At 39.6% G+C, this 20,517-nt stretch overlaps 1 protein-coding gene across 1 annotated transcript in view; it reads right to left on the bottom strand.

Annotated features, from left to right (window-relative positions):
• Window positions 1-20,517, bottom strand: part of TMOD3 (tropomodulin 3) — a 95,067-nt gene that overhangs the window by 46,713 nt on the left and 27,837 nt on the right. Inside the window, exons 2-3 of the mRNA XM_002753489.7 lie at window positions 13,392-13,590; window positions 5,905-6,061 (exon numbers count right to left, since the gene is read on the bottom strand). Coding sequence (XP_002753535.1) covers window positions 5,905-6,061; window positions 13,392-13,517 — 283 coding nt within the window. The 5' untranslated portion in view covers window positions 13,518-13,590. The remainder of the gene's footprint in view (window positions 1-5,904; window positions 6,062-13,391; window positions 13,591-20,517) is intronic.

The raw sequence follows: 20,517 nt of genomic DNA, 5'->3' as shown, positions 1-20,517 counted from the left end.
GGTAAACAATGAAATGAAGGCAGAAATAAAGAAGTTCTTCGAAACCAATGAGAACGAAGACACAACGTGCCAGAAACTCTGGGACACATTTAAAGCATTCTCTAGAGGAAAGTATATAGCAGTAAGTGCCCATATGAGGAGAATGGAGAGATCCAAAATTGACACCCTATCGTCAAAATTGAAAGAGCTAGAGGAGCAAGATCAAAAAAACTCAAAACCCAGCAGAAGACAAGAAATAACTAAGATCAGAGCTGAGCTGAAGGAGATTGAGATACGAAAAACCCTTCAAAAAATCAATAAATCCAAGAGCTGGTTTTTTGAAAAGATCAACAAAATAGACAGACCACTAGCCAGATTGATTAAAAATAAAAGAGAGAACAACCAAATAGATGCAATAAAAAATGATAAAGGGGAAATCACCACAGACTCCACAGAAATTCAACCATCATCAGAGAATATTACAAACAACTCTATGCACATAAACTAGTAAACCTGGAAGAAATGGATAAATTCCTGGATTCCTGTGTCCTCCCAAGCCTAAACCAGGAGGAAGCTGAAACTATGAATAGACCAATAACAAGGTCAGAAGTCGAGGCAGCAATTAAGAGCCTACCACACAAAAAAAGCCCAGGTCCAGACGGGTTCACAGCCGAATTCTACCAGACACACAAAGAGGAGCTGGTACCATTCCTTCTAAAACTATTTCAGACAATCCAAAAAGAGGGAATACTTCCCAAATCATTTTACGAGACCAACATCATCCTGATACCAAAACCCGGCAGAGACCCAACAAGAAAAGAAAACTTCAGGCCAATATCCATGATGAACATAGATGCAAAAATCTTCAAAAAAATATTGGCAAGCCGAATGCAACAGCAAATCAAAAAACTTATTCACCATGATCAAGTAGGATTCATCCCGGGGATGCAAGGCTGGTTCAACATACGCAAGTCTATAAACGTAATTCACCACATAAACAGAACCAAAAACAAAAACCACATGATTATCTCAATTGATGCAGAGAAGGCATTTGACAAAATTCAACAGCCCTTTATGCTAAAAACCCTCAATAAACTCGGTATCGATGGAACGTATCTCAAAGTAATAAAAGCTATTTATGACAAACCAACAGCCAATATCATACTGAATGGGCAAAAACTGGAAGCATTCCCTTTGAAATCTGGCACTAGACAAGGATGCCCTCTTTCACCACTCCTATTCAATATAGTTCTGGAAGTTCTAGCCAGAGCAATCAGGCAAGAAAAAGAAATAAAGGGTATTCAAATAGGAAAGGTGGAAGCCAAATTGTCTCTATTTGCAGACGACATGATAGTATACCTAGAAGACCCCATCACCTCAGCCCAAAAACTCCTGAAACTGATAAGCAACTTCAGCAAAGTCTCAGGATATAAAATCAATGTGCAAAAATCACAAGCATTCGTCTATACCAATAACAGACTTAAAGAAAGCCAAATCAAGAGCGAACTGCCATTCGCAATTGCTACAAAAAGAATAAAATACCTTGGAATACAACTCACAAGGAACGTAAGAGACCTCTTCAAGAAGAACTACAAACCACTGCTCAACGAAATCAGAGAGGACACAAACAGATGGAGAAACATTCCATGTTCATGGTTAGGAAGAATTAATATCGTGAAAATGGCTATACTGCCCAAAGTAATTTACAGAATCAACGCTATCCCCATCAAGCTACCATTGACTTTCTTCACAGAACTGGAAAAAACCACCATGAACGTCATATGGAACCAAAAGAGAGCCCGCATAGCCAAGTCAATTCTAAGCAAAAAGAACACAGCGGGGGGCATCACACTACCGGATTTCAAACTATACTACAAGGCTACAGTAATCAAAACAGCATGGTACTGGTACCAAAACAGAGATATAGACCAATGGAACAAAGCAGAGGCACCGGAGGCAACACAACATATCTACAACTATACAATCTTTGATAAACTTGACAAAAACAAGCAAGGGGGAAAGGATTCCCTGTTTAACAAATGGTGTTGGGAAAACTGGCTAGCCATGTGCAGAAAGCAGAAACTGGACCCATTCCTGACACCTTACACTAAAATTAACTCCAGATGGATTAAAGACTTAAACATAAGACCTGGCACCATAAAAACCCTAGAAGGAAATCTAGGCAAAACTATCCAGGACATAGGAGTAGGCAAGGACTTTATGAACAAAACACCAAAAGCATTGGCAACAAAAGCCAAAATAGACAAATGGGACCTAATGAAACTTCACAGCTTCTGCACGGCAAAAGAAACAGTCACTAGAGTGGATCGGCAACCAACAGAATGGGAAAAAATTTTTGCAGTTTACCCATCTGACAATGGGCTGATATCCAGAATTTACAAAGAACTCAAACAGATTTACAGGAAAAAAACAAACAAGCCCATTCAAAAGTGGGCAAAGGATATGAACAGATACTTTATGAAAGAAGACATATATGAGGCCAACAATCATATGAAAAAATGCTCATCGTCACTGGTCATCAGAGAGATGCAAATCAAAACCACATTGAGATACCGTCTCACGCCAGTTAGAATGGCGATCATTAAAAAATCTGGAGACAACAGATGCTGGAGAGGATGTGGAGAAAAAGGAACACTTTTACACTGTTGGTGGGAGTGTAAATTAGTTCAACCATTGTGGAAGACAGTGTGGCGATTCCTCAAGGCCTTAGAAATAGAAATTCCATTTGACCCTGCAATCCCATTACTGGGTATATATCCAAAAGACTATAAATCGTTCTACTATAAGGACACATGTACACGAATGTTCATTGCAGCACTGTTTACAATAGCAAAGACCTGGAATCAACCAAAATGCCCATCGATAATAGACTGGATTGGAAAAATGTGGCACATATACACCATGGAATATTATGCAGCAATCAGAAATGATGAGTTTGTGTCGTTTGTAGGGACATGGATGAATCTGGAGAACGTCATCCTCAGCAAACTGACACAAGAACAGAAAATGAAACACCACATATTCTCACTCATAGGTGGGTGATGAAAAATGAGAACACACGGACACAGAAAGGGGAGTACTAAACACTGGGGTCTATTGGGGGGAAAAGGGGAGGGCTAGAGGGAGGGGGAGGTGGGGAGGGATAGCCTGGGGAGAAATGCCAAATGTGGGTGAAGGGGAGAAGGAAAGCAAAGCACACTGCCATGTGTGTTCCTACGCAACCGTCTGACATGCTCTGCTCATGTACCCCAAAACCTAAAATCCAATAAAAAATTAAAAAAAAAAAAAATGCTATCATCTTAATCACTGCATCAGAACTGTCCAAAGCTATTAAATAGTATAACTACTTCCATTTATTCTTACTCATCTAAAACCTGAAGAAATCAAATTTTAAAAGATACATAAGGGGATAAATATATTCTACCATAGTTGAGAATATAGCACTTTTTCCTAATGTCAGCCATATTCCTCACCTCTATTGTGTATTTTCTTATTTTCCATAATTCTTCTCTACTTTCTTTCCTATTTCCTCTAATCCTTCAAGATATTTTCCTAGGTAACTGGAGATTATGAAACAAGGGCATATTAGGAAGCCTCCTGGGTTAGCTGGGACAAATGTAGCTTTCTTTCAGGTCTCTTATTTTTTCTCCTTCTTGTCCCCAAATTCCATAGTTTTTTCTGACATCTCTTTTTCTCACATCTCTCCCTTTGTTTCTACCTCCATTCCTGTTATGAATTATACTCCCACGGTCCACCTGAAACAAGCAGAATAATAAAAGGTGATCAACCAATATTTTTTTCTCATAAAATTATGTTCTCCTACTTAAGTAGGATTAAAGCTGTAAACACTGATATATGTATGGCTATACAGAGAAAATATAACCAGTAGCCTTTTCTGTGACAAAAAGAAACAGATGCCTCTGCCTGTCTTTGTGATTCTCCACACTTCAAAACTCTGAAGTTAGTTTTGAACTCTTTTCCTGGCCCCAAACACCTGAGGGACATGACATTCCCACCTCTAATAGTAGTGTGATGGTTAATTTATGTGTCAATTTGGCTGGGCCATGGTGCCCAGATATTTTGTTGTCAAACATTGTTCCAAATGTTTTCATGAAGGTGTTTTTTTTTTGATGAGATTAATATTTAAATCAGTGGACTCAAAGTAAAGCCAAATAACCACCATAATGTGCCTGGGTCTCATTTAATCAGCTGAAGGTCTTAAAAGAACAAAAATTTATCTCCCCAAAGTAAGAAGAAATTCTGCCACTAGACTACCTTACCTTTGGATAAGAGCAGCAAATCTTCCCTGGGTCTCCAGCCTGCTAGATTTTGAATTTATACCTCCTTATACCGCTGCACTCCAGCCTGGTTGACAGAGTAAGCCTCCGTCTCAAGAAAAAAAAAAGCCTCCTTAAAATAAACTTCTTTCTCTCCCCTCACATCCGGTTGGTTCTGTTACTCTGGAGAACCCTAACTAATACAAGTAGCAAAGACAGTGATCCTTAATAAGAGATGAAGGAGAGAGGAAGTCTAAACAAAGAGCAGAGGGGCTGGGGTGATGGATAATTTTGGAAAAGTCAGATGCAGAGCTTACAGCTTATTTATTCAATAGCCATTTACTAGTCTTCCTCTACTACAGAGGCAGGAGGGCTAAAATGAACTTTCCTGCTTCCCTTGCAGCTAAGGGGTAGCCATGTGACATAGTTCTGGCCAAAATTATTGAGAAGGGTATCTTTCTCAAATAAAAAGCAGAAGTCCCATTCTTCCTACCTGGATTAGTATGAATTCAGACATAAATATAGTGCCTGCAGGAGCTGATCTTCAGCTCTGCTGCTGCTGCCATCATTCCCCAGTATTCTATGGACAATATTCCAAATAAGAGTGAATGTAAAATTTGGCTTTTTAGGCCAACCTGTATTCTGACCTGTTTGGAAAGCTAAGAAACTTATCCCGTTTCATTTAAGTATTATTATATATAGAACTTTTAAAAACACAGCGGTACTCAGGCTCCACTGAGAATACCTAAGCTCAAACACTGCAATGGGGCAGATTTGGACTAGAAAAATTTTCCAGAAGTACTGATTATGAAGCATTAGTGATCGCAACCATGAATAAATAAGGATGGCTATAGAACAGCTTTTAAAAAGGGTCTTTGGGGCCAGGCGTGGCGGCTCACACCTGTAATCCTAGCACTTTGGGAGGCCGAGGTGGGTGGATCACCTGAGGTCAGGAATTGGAGACCAGTTTGGTCAATATAGTGAAACCCCATCTCTACGAAAAACACAAAAAAATTAGCCTGGTATGGTGGTACATGGCTGTAATCCCAGCTACTCAGGAGCCTGAGGCAGGAGACTCACTTAAACCCGAGAGGCAGAGGTTGCAGTGAGCCAAGGTTGTGCAACTGCACTCCAGTCTGGGTAACAAATTCCATCTCAAAAAAAAAAAAAGTCTTTGAAATTATGGCATGAACTGTTTTATGGCATTCCACTTTAAAGAATGCAGTTAGAATAGATGCCTTAAATTTGTAGTCTATAATCTACTACTGGATTTAAAAGTTTCCCTCAGTACACTTTTAGATCTGTTATAGTAGAGAATTAAAGAATGTTATATAAAATCATTGTGTAATAAAACCTCACTAACGTCATTAAAAATAAACTTACTCCCTGCCTGTCAACACCAAGAAAAAAAAAAAAAAAAAACCAAAAAACAACAACAAAAGAAACTTATTTGCCAACTTGATGGAAAATGTAAATAAAGTGTCTAAACTAATAAATGTTTAAGTCAACAGTATCATATCTTTAAGGCTACCAATGATGTAACTCTAAAAATATGATTTTCTCCATACCTACCTATAAAAAGAAAAATCAGTGTTACCACATAATGGCTTCAAAATTCTGGGCTTACCTTTTTTTTCTCCAGTGTAGGGCACATAGTCTTCCCTGTCCTTATGCTCCAATGCTTCTTTCTCCAAATATGAAAGGAGGTGCTCTCTATCAAATGGCCCTGTGGCAGACTTCGATGTCTGGTTCTTCTGCCGGAACCCTGCAGGCAGAAGGGCATTCTGCCAGAGAGAATGAATCAGCCAGTATGACCAATAAGAATGCTAATGCTATATGCTACCATAGATTACCCATATAAAAAAGAATTATAGATCGGACTGTGATATAGGCACTAAACACTTCATTGCAGAATTTTAGGACAGAAATGCACAAGTGCTCCAGTCATGAAACTTCTTTTTTATTAGGTAGAATTCACTTACATTATTATTAAAATAGGCACATACATTAGTACATTTTCTTTTCTTTTTCTTTTTTTTGGACACAGTGTCTCCCTCTATCAACAAAGCTGGAGTACAGTGACACAATCTCAGCTCACTGCAACCTTCACCTACTGGGTTCAAGTGATTCTCATGCCTCAGCCTCCCAAGTAGCTGGGATTATAGGCACCTGTCACCACACTCAGCTAATTTTTGTATTTTTGGTAGAGACAGGGTTTTGCCATGTTGGCCAGGCTGGTCTTGAACTCCTGACCTGAAATGATCTGGCTGTCTCAGCCTCCCAAAGTGCTGGGATTACAGGTGTGAGCCACCATGCCCGGCCTACATTTTCTAATAGAACATTTTCTTCAGAGAGGATTCTACTGGCAAGAAACACTCTTTAGTTTTTAAGTGTCCTGAGATGGTAATAAAAAAGTTTTATTAAGCACATATCGCATCTTCTCACTTACATAAGTGGGAGCTAAGTGATGAGAACACACAGACACATACAGAGGAACACACACTGGAGCACAGAAGAGGGTGGAGGCTGGGAGGAGGGAGAGGATCAGGATAAGTAACTAACAGGTATTAAGCTTAATATCTGGGTGATGAAATAATCTGTACAACAAACCCCCACGATACAAGTTTACCTACGTAACAAACCTGCACATGTAGCTCTGAACTTAAAAGTTTAAAAAGTTTTATTAATGCTTAATAACTGCTCAGTGTATATATATGTACAGAGAATAATTCCAAGAGTGTAAAATGACTCTACACATGATATTCCTTTATGACTTCTATTTCATTGTATAGACTTTTTCATGATTAAAACATATATACCACATAGAATATCAGATTAATATTTACTTCTGTTTAAACACAATGTGAAATGTTGTGTGTATGCATACGTATATACGTGAGCACTAGGATGAACTTGCAACAATCACTATCATTGCTTCACATGCCCCAAGGTACCACTGGGATACTCATAGAAAGAGCTATGTTCCTGGGTTTCCACAAGGGTACAGCCTTTTTGAGTGCATGAACTGACTTAGAGTTGAGGGAGGTGTGGTGGAGGGTGATGGATTAAAGTTGTCTCCCATAGTCCCTTAATTTTCACTACACCCAGTAAACACAAGGGCTGACTAGACTAAGTGAGCACCATCCTTTTGCTTGTAAAAAGCCAAAGAGGTGATACTACCTTGTCTCGTATTTCTGGGTGTATCTTTATATAAAATGGGAGGCAGCCAAAGAAATCACACAAAAGGGCTAGCCCCTTGCAAAACCTCCCCATAATGGCAGGGACACTGAATTTCATGAGTGGTATAAGACAATTTTTCATTATAAAGGGTAATCTTATATGGATAATGTTAACAGAAAATATTCAATTTATAACTAGGAAATACAGCATTTCAACTGTGGTTATTTGTTGAGATACATAATAATTTTCATAAAATTCACCTCTGTGTTACCCTTTATGTAATGATACCTACTACACAGAAAGCTGAACTATAAAGATGAAACACACAGGAAGTCCATTCCTAACTCTGTACCAAGTATGTTTTTGTAATACAAAATTATTTATGAAACCATAAAAAAGAAACATAAAATTTCTGCCTTTAGACTCAGAAATCAAGACAGGAGGCTGGGTGCGGTGGCTCATGCCTGTAATCCCAGAACTTTGGGAGGCCGAGGCAGGTGGATCACCTGAGGTCAGGAGTTTGAGACCAGCCTGGCCAACATGGTGAAACCCATCTCTACCAAAAATACAAAAATTAGCTGGGTGTGGTGGTGGGGCACCTGTAATCCCAGCTACTCAGGAGGCTGAGTCAGGAGAATCACTTGAACCTGGGAGGTGGACGTTGCAGTGAGCCAAGATCACACCACTGTACTCCAGCATGGGCAAGAGCAAAACTCCGTCTCAAACAAACAAACAAAAAAAGAAGACAGGAACTACACATGAGGAATCCATTGCCAATCGACCTGCAAGTCCGACTCATTTTTACTTCCTGAAGAACTCATTCATCTTTTTCCTAGCTCCAACATTATTACTTTGGTCCAAGCTATGATCCAAGCTGGCTGGGATTATTACATTACCTTCCCAACTGGATCAGTTGCCTGGTATTTTTTATCCTTCACCACCAGCCCCTCAGTCTGTTACCATAGCCTCATCTCACACTCCCCCTCCATTCCAGTCACACTGGACTTTTTTTTCTCCCTTATACTTGCCACATACTTCCTTCTACCACCAAGCCTCTATGTGTGTGGCCTCCCTTCCCAGGAATGCTCTGCCTATTCCCTTTTGATACTCATTTTTGAGACTGCAGCTCCATCACCCCAGGAAAGCTTTTCTTAACCTCTCATCATAAGCTCTCACAGTGTAGTGTGTAGCACTTACCATTCTTGTAATATGGTATAATTATCCGATTAATGTCGAACTGCTCTTATTCCTACCAGCCTGCATCATGAGGGCAACAATCGTATTTGTCTTGCTCATTCTTGTATTCCTAAGCCTAGCACCTGGGTTACAAGCTGCCCCCAAATATTTACTGAATAAAGACTTAAGAATGCTTTAAAAAAAAGATTCTCATTAAGGCAAATTAATAAAAAGTTAGTTTCCTTCTCCATTAATAATACATAGATGTATATATTGCTATTTTATGGTGGTGGTAATGGAAGCTGTACTACTCTACCTGCCTGTTCAAGCCCATGTGACACATAGTCTTAAATATGATAGCTGAAATCCTGGGTCCTTAGAAAGTCTTTTCCTTCTTTCTTTTTTTAGGAGACAAGGTCTTGCTCTACTGCTCAGGCTGGAGTGCAGTGGTGCGATCATAGCTTACTGTAACCCTGAACTTCTGGCTCAAGCAATTTTCTTGCTTAGGCCTCTGAAGTAACTGGAACTTCAGGTGCGTACCACCATGCCCCTGGCTAATTTTTAAAATTTTTTGTAGAGACAAGGTCTTGCTATGTTGCCCAGGCTGGTCTGGAACTCCTGCCCTTAAGCAAACTCTCTCCTTGGCCTCCCAAAATGTTAGGATTACAGGTATAAGTCACTATGCCCAGTCAAAAACAGTCTGGCCACAAACTAAATGAAAGCTGACTGTTTTTAGAGACTATAAACCCATGAACCAAGTTTCATTAGAAATAAATTCTAATCTTTGTATTTTTAGTAGAGACGGGGTTTCACCATGGCCAGGATGGTCTCGATCTCTTGACCTCGTGATCCGCCTGCCTCGGCCTCCCACAAAAAAAATTAGCCGGGTGTGGTGGCATGCTCCTGTGGTCCCAGCTACTCAGGAGGCTGAGGCAAAAGAATCGCTTGAACCCAGGCGGAGGTTGCAGTGAGCCGAGATTGCGCCACTGCACTCCAGCCTGGCGACAGAGTAAGACTTCGTGTCAGGAAAAAAAAAAAAAAAAAAAGAAAGAAAGAAATTCTAATCAAGAAAGCTAATAGACCATAATTACTTATCAGATAAAAATTTTCTTTAATATGATTGTCATTAAAAATGACATGTTTCTCTCTTGCAGTGTAATTTTGCTGTAAAATATATTCCCAGCATTGGGGGGGGGGGATGCTTTTGCTAGGCTGCCTGTCTTCTGGAGATAGATTTTTTTTTTTTTTTTAGCAAAACACAATGAGTTAGCATATAAGTACACTGAATACAGCAGAAGGACAGTAGAGTAGTCCTCCAAAATATAATAAGGTACCACACACACCTTCATCCTACTTCCTGAGACATTGTAAGTTACAGTTGTCTTTCTCTGGCTGAAGTAGCTGTTATTACCCTTGACCTTTTTCTTACCTGGTTCTTTACCAGAATGCTTTCCAAAAACATATCACCCAACAAACAGGTGCTGTCAATAAACATCATTGTTCTCCTAGTCTCAACTAACAGTAACGAGGTTAGGAGAGTTGTAACTGGGGTTTCGGAGTTTGCAAAACACATTCAGAGGTTAGAACCCAAACCTCCCCACACAAGAAGCAGGCCACCTAAAGTAAAATAAATAAATTTAAAAAAAAAAAAGCCGTCAGATTTCAGACTGATCCCATAGTGCATGAGTTGGGAGGAGACTCATTGTGGTTTAACAGAAAGACTACTAGACTGTCAGGTATCCATCAGGCAGTGAGGGATCTAGTCCCAGCTCTTTCCCTAATTTTAGTAACTGAGGCAAGTTACCTAATTTCCGTTTTCCATCTGTAAAACAGAACGCATGAACTAGATCAATGTTTCTCAATGAGGAGTGTTTTTGTCCCCTAGAGGACATCTGGCAATGTCTGGAGACATTTTTGGTTGCCAACTCAGGGGGAGGAGTATTAATCATGTTTTTCTACCTGGGTAATATAATGAGACCCGATCTCTACAAAATAATTAAAAAAGAAATTAGCTGGGTATAGTGGTGCTTCCCTATAGTCCTAGCTACATAGGAGGCTGAGGTGGGACGATTGCTTGAGCCCAGGAGTTCGAGGCTGCAGTGAGCTACGATTGCACCACTGCACTTGAGCCTGAGGAAGAGTGAGAACTGGCCTCTAAAAAGAAATTAAAAGTCATGTGTTTTATTTTCTGAGTTTTATAATGCTTTGACATCTAGGGGCCTTGCTAATCCTGGAGAGACCACTCCTTCCAGGGCTAGCTAGAGAGAGCACTATTCCCCACCACCCTCCTGCCCCCGCCCCTGCCCCCAGCATACCTTTCAGCAAACCAACCAATTCCCCCAACCACCTCTTTTTTATCTAATTCTCTCTTATCAAGCCAGTATTTCCCCACGCCTAAATCGCCCAGAGCCAGATAATGGACAACTAGAGACTAGTCACACAGCCCTTGAGCCTGTTAAAATTATTCAAACTATCTAGTCCTAAACTTGTTCAAACTTGCCTATTCTGTCTCGCCCATTCATTCCTAGGACACCACAGTAAAGACTCTGGGCCATGCTTGTTCCCTGCCCCTTTCGCCTCCTGACTGACCTGCGTGCTTCCCCGTGTGCCCATGTGTGGCATGGGGTGCCTCCTACTCTTGGAACTGTAAGCAATAAACTCTTATTTCAAGGCAATAGTTTCAGTGTCTGTCATCCCATTACCAAACCTGATAAAAACAATATCTAGGAAAATTTTAAAACACGGGGAATGTGCTACTGGCCAGCGATGCTGGTAAACATCCATCTAATGCACAGGATGCCCCCCGCCACCCAACAAACAATTATCTGACCTTAAATGTAAATAGTGTCAAGGTTGAGAAACCCTGGAGTAGATAAAGCCTTATGCTTTTTCCAGTTCTTCTTCTTCTTTTTTTTTTTAAGACAGAGTCTGGCTATATCGCCCAAGCTGTAGTGCAGCGGTACAATTTTAGCTCACTGCAACCTTCATCTCTCTGGTTCCAGCAATTCTCATGCCTCAGAGTCCCAAGTAGCTAGAACTACATGCGTGCACCACCATGCCCAGCCAATTTTTGTATTTTTAGTAGAGATGGGGTTTTACCACACTGACCAGGTTGGTCTTGAATTCCTGGCCTCAAGTGATCCACCCACCTTGGCCTCCCAAAGTGCTGTGATTATAGGCATGAGCCATCACACCCAACCACTTTTTCCAGTTCTAAAATTGTTTGATTCAAATATGTCTAATAGATGAACTGCCTGCAGAAGATATTGCTGTAATGTGATAAAAACAGCACTGTTATCCTGAGTAATCTCCCTCCACTTAGATGCACTGGGAGCTTTTCCTTATAATAGTAATTATGGTTAAGGGATTTGACCTGTGGTATAGACACATCATCCAGTAACAAGAACAATGTTATAAAACAAATTCCATCTCAGTCCTTAGAGAGTACTTAAAATCAATGTCTTGGCATAAATAAATGTTGTAAAGAAAAGAAGCCTAGGCTAGGCATGGTGGCTCACCTGTAATCCCAGCCCTTTGGGAGCGTAAGGTGGGCAGACCACCTTGAGGTCAGGAGTTCCAGACCAGCCTGACCAACAGGGAGAAACCCTGTCTCTACTAAGAATACAAAATTAGCTGGGCATGGTGGCACATGCCTGTAATCCCAGCTACTACTAAGGAGACTGAGGCGGGAGAATCACTTGAACCTGGGAGGTGGAGGTTGCGGTGAGCTGAGATCACACCATTGCACTCCAGCCTGGGCAACAACAACTACAACAACAAAAAAAAAAAGAAGGGAAGGGAAGGGAAGAGAAGGGAAGGGAGGGGAGGGGAGGGGAGGGGAGGGGAGGGGAGGGGAGGAAGAAAGGAAGAAGAAGAAGGAAAGGAAAGGAAAGAAAGGAAAGGAAAGGAAAGGAAAGGAAAAGGAAAGGAAAAGGAAAGGAAAAGGAAAGGAAAAGGAAAGGAAAGGAAAGGAAAGGAAAGGAAAGGAAAGGAAAGGAAAGGAAAGGAAAGGAAAGGAAAGGAAAGGAAAGGAAAGGAAAGGAAAGGAAAGGAAAGCCAAGCCTAGCAAACAACCATTACCTTCAGGACTTTCAGGCTCTTCCCTCATTGCCCATTCCCCAACATATCAGGAAATAACAAGTCAAGGGTTATGAGGGTCTACCTTTGCCTTGTGTAATTTATAAGACAAACAACACACACTTTGCAAGTTAAAGCTTACATACATACATTCAAGTCTGCTCCACAGTATACTGCTGTATTGCCAAGAAGTTACTTAGATCTATTCTACCAATGACTGGAAACTTACTTAATTTGGTCAGCATCTTTCAGAAAGGTGACAGTTAGGTTTAGAGTCAGGAAGAACCTCTAAAAGGTTCTTCCTGACTCTAAACACCAAAGCCACCTGGCAAAGAAGCTCTGAAGAGACAGAGGTTGGCGTATATCAAAAAGGTAATCATCTGCTGCACTGTACTAAAAATACCCCTTCCTGCACAGGAGGAGAAAAATTTCTTAGAGGAGAAAAAATTTCAGGACATGTTTGAAAATAAGTATACTGGAGTAGCTTACAACAGTCATGTCAGTAAACATATGGAAGCAGAAATGGGGAAATGGAGAGGGAGCAAAAGCAACTTGATTTGGATAAAAAGGAGAAGAGGGTGGAAGGTACCAGAGAAAAGTCATGAAAAAGCTCAAACACAGCTACTGAGTTTCAAAGAATTTGAAAAGTTATTTCATTTCTCTTTATCAGCTAGCACCTACCTCTGGGTCAAGATCATCCAATACAGTTTCTAGTTGTTTCAGTTCTGTTTCTGATAGATTCCCAAGGAGCTCATCTTCATCAAGGTCCTTGTACTTTTCTAAGTCCTTCCGGAATGGCAGTGCCATGATATGCAATTATCGAGTCACTTAATTTTTGCTGTTCAGTACAGTCAGAAGTGATCTCTACTTTTTCTTAAAGCTATGGAGAGAAGAAACAAAAACATTTTAAATAGTAAGTCATCTCAATCTACTTAGATCTAATTCTTAAGTGAAATGTAATTTCCATGTGTCATATATTCTGTGATCATATATCACCTACTATTCTTGTTTATGAAGCATTCAATGCATTTTGCCTAAGGTTGAGGAAAAAAAAAAACTGGAAAAAAGAGGGAAAGGATAAAACAAAATTCAAATCCATTAAGGCAGCCACTTGATAGCACTTAGAATTTCTAATAATTGAATTTTAGGGGAAAAGAAATTATAATATGTGCTAAAATAAAAGTTTTTCCATCAATGGCTTTCAAATTATTTTACCAGAGTATTTTGCTTCAGCACAATATGTTTAAGGCAGATTTGTTTTACTATAAATTGTTTAGGAGAACAATATGACTCAATATTAATATAGGGAGGATATACATTCCACATGGCAGGAGTGGTCTCTTCCCACTAGGAAGAATTTTTTTTTTTTTTAAAAGATGCATCTGAAAATATTTTTCTGAGGTTTTTAAAGGAAAACAATAGAGCATTCTTAAGATGTTTTAGTAAAATACTTAAAATCATGCTGGGATATGTCACCCATTGATTAACAAGGTTGGTAGAAGGGTCTGACTGTGGGGAAAGACCTTTGCCATTTCCTTACTGTGTGATCTCTCCTGGACAGATATGAGGTTAATCAACAAGCAGGTTAATAGAAGTTCTAGAGACATAGAGGTTGGCATATATCAAAGAGCTAATCATTCGCTGATCCCGCAGGATTGTTCTATAGGAAAGGTGAAACCAAGGATTTCTGTATATTCCAGCCATATATATGTACAGACTGTCTGTCCCATAAAATATACCTAGTACAGAGCTGGAAGCAGTGGTTCATGTCTGTAATTCCAGCACTTTGGGAGGCTGAGGCAGGCGGATCGCTTGAGCTCAGGAGTTCAAGGCCAGCCTAGGCAACATGGAGAAAAATATGAAACATCAGCCAGGTGTGGTGATGTACACCTGTGGTCCCAGCTACTCAGGAGGCTGAGGTGGGAGGATGGCTTCAGCCCAGGAGGTGGAGGTTGCAATGAGCCGAGATCATGCCATCACACTCTAGCCTGGGTGACAGAGCAAGACCTTGTCTCAAAAAAAAAAAAGTACCTACTACCTATGGAAATGAATAAACTTTACACTTAGTGATTTGGTTATGTTTTTCTTCACTGCAAAATACTCAGTACTTCAGTCTGATATATTTCCTTTAATACCCCTTCCCCCAAGTTTTTCCAACTTAATAATTTAGTATGTTTTTTCTGCAAACCAACACATTTTGAGGCTCCTTTGATGTGTTTCCATCTCCTATAAATGGAACTGTTCAAACTATATTTAGAAAGGTGGGCTCACTGCAGAAGTCTGACAGCAACTTGACTAGCAACCACCTTAGGTCCAATAACAAGCAAAGTAGTGGCGGGGAGGGAAGCTCTGTTTGCCGTTGAGAAGCTCCCCAAGGGGTTGTAGAGTTCAGACCTCATGGTAGAGATAATTCAGGAATGCAAAGATGAGCTCCAGTTCCCCGAATTGGAACAGCTGGAGCACACTGGACTCTTAAGTCATGTGGAGATTAAGCTATCATCAAGAAGATCTAGAGTACAGAATCTAGGGAAGAGCCCTTTTCGAGGACGACTTTATCAATTATGCTCAATATGAAATTAATCTTTTGGAGCAGATCCAGAGAAGAAGAACACGCACTGGATATTCATTTAACAAGGATGAGACTGATAATTCTATTGTACACTGGGTAAAAGGTGTTTTCTGACTTGCCTCAGCAAAGGGGAAAAATGATGTTCAACTTTGGCTGTCCTATGTTGTTTTTTTTTTTTTTGAAACAGAGTCTCACTCCCCGGCCACATTGAAGTGCAGTGGTGTGATCTTGGCTCACTGCAACCTCCGCCTCCTGGGTTCACATGATTCTCCTGCCTCAGCCTCCCAAGTAGTTGGGACTACAGGTATGCGCCACAATGCCCAGCTAATTTTTGTATTTTTAGTAGAGACGGGGTTTCACCATATTGGTTAGGATGGTCTCAATCTCTTGACCTCATGATCCGTCCGCCTTGGCCTCCCAAAGTGCTGGGATTAGAGGCATGAGCCACTATGCCCCGCCTTTTTTTTTTTTTTTTTGAGATGTAGTCTCGTTCCATCACTCAGACTCACTCCATCACTCAGAGTGGAGTGCAGTGGCACGATCTGGGCTCACTTACAACCTCCGCCTCCCAGGTTCAAGCAATTCTGTCTCAGCCTCTCAAGTGGGTCAGACTACAGGTGCCTGCCACCACACTCAGCTAATTTTTGTATTTAGTAGAGACAGGGTTTCACCTTGCTGATCAATCTGGTCTCAAATTCCTGACCTCAGGTGATTCACTGGCCTTGGCCTCCTTAGCAAGGTATTTTTGATGTTCGCCATTCATTCCAACGGGTCAGCTTTGTGGATTATGGCAGCCAAATGGGAAATGGAAGACTGCTTGTCTTCAGAAAGTGCAAGGCAACTATTTCTTTGGGCACTGTGCTTTCATCCAGAGTGCCCAAAACTTATCAAGACAGGGTCTTGCCTGGGCTGATCTTGAACTCCTGGATTCAAGTGACCCTCCTGCCTCAGACTCCCGAGTAACTGGGATTATAAGCACAGGACACCATTCTTAGCTTGATGTGCTAATCTCTAATTCCAGGAAAGAGAAACACTGATTTAATGTGGAGATGTTGAGGCCAGATCTACCATAGGTCCTAATGTTTTCCAGAATACATGGAAAGCCTACAACTGGGTTTTAATCATTATCCCAGGTCAAGCATGAGTATCTCTAATCTAGAGCTAGGAGCCAGTTAAAGTGAAGGAGAAAGTACAGTTTTGTTGGTTTACTCTCATTATAGAAGATACATGGTACGCATTTGTTCTGAAAAATATGGAGGAAATAGAATATCATGGCAAAAAAAAAAGAAGGCATCCTGGAATCTTAAAAAAAAAGAGAGAGAAGTAAATAAACAGAATTTGCTTATGCAGATATTACATTGCAGGCACTTGTGTAACTGCCCAAGACAGGTCTGGTTTATACCTGTTTTATTAGCACCTCTTCTGGTCTACTGGTTACCTTGGTATGTATGTATGTATGCATTTATTTATTTATAGCAAATTATTATCATTTTCATTACTGCTTATTAAGCCTCCATTTTGTCCTTCCAACTTTAAAATAGCAAGCTTGGCCAGGCACAGTGGCTCATGCCTATAATCCTAACACTTTGGGAGGCTGAGGTACGAGGATCGCTTGAGCCCAGGAGTTTGAAACTAGCCTAGGGAACACAGTGAGACCTCATCTCTATATAAATTTTTAAAAAATAGCTGGGCATGGTGGCACACACCTGTAATCCTAGCTACTTGGGAAGGTGAGGTGGGAGGATCGCTTGAGCCCAAGAGTTTGAGGTTGCAGTGGGCTACGGTTGCATCACTGCACTCCAGCCTGGGCAACAAGGTGAGATCCTGTCTCAATAAATAAATAAATCAATAGCAAGCTTACAAGTGTATTTATAGTGTATTTTCTCCATTAAAAATAATACAGTCTGCAGAGAAGATTTAATGGAAGATACCAGCACTTTCAAATATATTAACCATAAAATGTAATTTTGAAGAAGGTGAAAATTTTAAGGGACAAAAATTAAAGATAAAACTACTAAAAAGTTTTTTCTTTTTATAAAAATACCAATGACATGGTATTTCAGACAGATATGGGTAAGGAACCAACAAAAGTGTATGAATATGTATCAAGAATAATTCGGTTCATGCTATTTTTTAAAAATGTTTAGATAATTAATATTTTTAAAGTTTTTAATGTGCTTTAATATATTTTTGAAATTTACAGTATATAAGCCAATTTTCTCATGAATATTTAAAAATACAAGTAGATACAAGTTTAATTATTTTGTGTATCCTTCACTTTACTTTCAAGAGTGTCCCAGTATATGGGTCATAAATTCAATGGTCATTCTAATAGGGCACTCTAATAGGCAATACGATAGGAATGAGATTATCAGGGGCAAAGGTGGGCAATGCTATATGCCATCCAGGTTCTGCAAATTTGGAACATGACATTCTACATTCCATGGAGAGACTAAATAGCTTACTCCAATATATTGCTTCTCCTAATCCCAAAGTAAAATCTAGCACACAAAGCTTGTTTACAGTATTGCTTAAGGAATAAAATGAAAACCCATGAACAACTGGCCTAGCGTAAAAAAGAAAACATTACTAATAACCTCATGTTCACTTCTCTAGTTGTATCTCCTCCTCCAAAAGTAGCCAGTCTATTAAATTTTGAATTAATCATTCTCTTGCTTTCCTTCAGAGTTTTGCCTTATTTGTACATGTCCTCAACAGATTTAGATCTACCCCTTTTCTTGCATGTTATGTAAACAAACTCAGAGTATGCAGCCTTGTGACTTGCTTTCTTCATTTGATGTTGTTTATTGCTTTGAGTTGATGCTTAGAGCTACACTACTTTCTTTTCATTTCTATGTAATATTCTACCATATAAATAAATATTTAAGTTACTTATACTCTCTCCCTTCTATTTCTCTGCTATAAACAATCTTGCTACCTATTTCCTGGTACACATGTGTAAGAATTTCTCTGACATTCAAATCTAGGAATGGAACTGCTGGGAAAATGATATGCTTATACTCATCTTTATTAAGTAATGCCGAACTATTTTCAAAATGATTGCATGAATTAATGTTCCCAGCAGATTCTGTATATGACAATTCATACTGCTCCTCATCCTTGCTCATTGTTGGTATTATTAGAGAGTTTATATTTGGCTATTCTGGTCGTCTTTCACTGTGGTTTTAATTTGCATTTTGCTGAATTATGATGAGGTTAAGTATCTCTTCCTATGTTCATTGGCCAATGTGTGAAGAATCTTTTGCCCATTTTTATATTGACTTCTTTTTTTAAAAAAACAAATGCTCTTAATATATTTTTTGTTGGTTATATGTAACAAATCTCTTCCATTTTTTCCCCAACTCTTATGAAGTTTATCATGGTATATTCTAGGAGAGAATGTAAGTATTTTTCATTTTTAAGAAAGTTTACTTCTTTAGCTAGGTTTTCCAAAGCAATGGAAAATAAATTTCCTTCAGATTCAAATTATGGAATTTTGCCATGAGGCAAGAACTTCTGGGTAATACACCAAAGTTCAAAGTTTCAATTCTGCTTCAATAAAAAGCAAACAACCGTTTATCCTATCTAACAACACTCAAAACTTATCACTTTAAAAAAAAATTTTTTTTTTAAGGCAAAGTGTCATTCTGTTACCCAGGCTGGAGTACAATGGTGCGATCATGGCTCACTGCAGCCTCTGTCTCCTAGGAGCAAACTATCCTTCCACCTCAGCCTACCAGGTAGCTGGGATTGCAGGCATATGCTACCACACCCAACTAATTTTTATACTTTTTGTAGAGATGGTGTTTCACCATGTTGCCCAGGCTGGTCTTGAACTCCTAGGCTCAAGTGGTCTGCCTGCCTTGGCCTCCTAAAGTGCTGGGATTACAGGCGTGAGCCACCCACCACACTCAGCCACTACTAACATTCTTTCCCTAGATGTTCCCATTCTCAGATTCTCTAACTTGATTATACCTTTCCTCTCAACTCTCATCCTTTATTGAAAACCATTTGTGTACTGACAATGTTCCAAGTGCCAGCAGGAGTTCAGAAACTGCTTAGGAAGGAAAGTTCTAGGAGTGTTTTGCTTTCTTTTAAGTCCTGGGATGACAAGTCTCTCTTGCTTGTCCTTTGACATTTGTCTTCTAGAAGGGGGACAAATTCCCAACAATGAAGAGCGTTAGAAAAGTACTTTAAATCTACACTTTCTCTACAGAAACTTAATCTCTAAGCTAATGTAAAATGTGTTTCATTAAAAAGTAGAAAAGATAAATTACATTGCACAAGAATATGGGAATCAGTTTTCGAAGTGTAGCATTCTCGTGATCATTTCAGAAAAACACAACTTTTTATAAATAAGCAAGTTTTGCCAGGTAAGTTAGGCAAAGCTTAAGAATTTTTAATTTGGAATTCTAATATGTTCAGACTATTTAATTCTGCCTCTTAAATCACTTTTTACAGCAGTGTTTCTCTTGTTTTCAAGTGCATCATATCTCCAGGTGGGCTTGTTAAGACACAGATTCCTGGGCCCACCCCAGTGTTTCTTGATTGGGTACATCTGGTGTGGACAGATAATCTGCATTTCTAATAAGCTCCCAGGTGGCACTGATGCTGCTGGTCAGGAACTATACTTTGAGATCTACTGCTCTAGAGGTCCTCCCCCATCAGTTCTGAAACTATGTCTCATACTGTTATGGCAGACTCTATCTTGTCTTACTCAAAATTCTTCAAAGGCTGAAGAACTTTGTTTAAATATTCCCTAGAGTCCATGGGTGCTGCTGCTTTTCTTTCCACTCACCCACTGCTTCATTGGACTTCAGCTAGTGGAATACTTAAGGACATCAGGAAACACCTGGAATATTCTAGGCCAAAAGACTTCATTTACCATCTTCCTTTTCATTTATCACTTATTTCTAGAATCCTTATTTTTCAAACTGGACTTCTAGGACCATGCTAATTTTTTAATGGTATCTCAGCAATCTCATTTTGCTAAGAGTTTAAAATTTTAACTTTCTATAAGAATAATTTCTAAAAATTAACAGCCATATTCTAGATCCTTTGGATCAGTTAATAAGGAGCAAAGTTGTGGGATTTCAGTTGCCATATTTACATTTATTTTATCACTGCACCAGCACCTAGTAGAACTGCTTTAATTGTTTTGAACAAATACAGAGAAAGCCTTAATACCTAACTGATGCATTTGCACAAAATAAAGGTTACAGGGCACTACAAAGACAA

This window comes from Callithrix jacchus, chromosome 8, assembly GCF_049354715.1.
Source record: "Callithrix jacchus isolate 240 chromosome 8, calJac240_pri, whole genome shotgun sequence".
Classification (NCBI taxonomy): Eukaryota; Metazoa; Chordata; class Mammalia; order Primates; family Cebidae; genus Callithrix; species Callithrix jacchus.
Note: the sequence above shows the minus strand (reverse complement) of the source record. Positions and strands in the feature narration are given on the sequence as shown.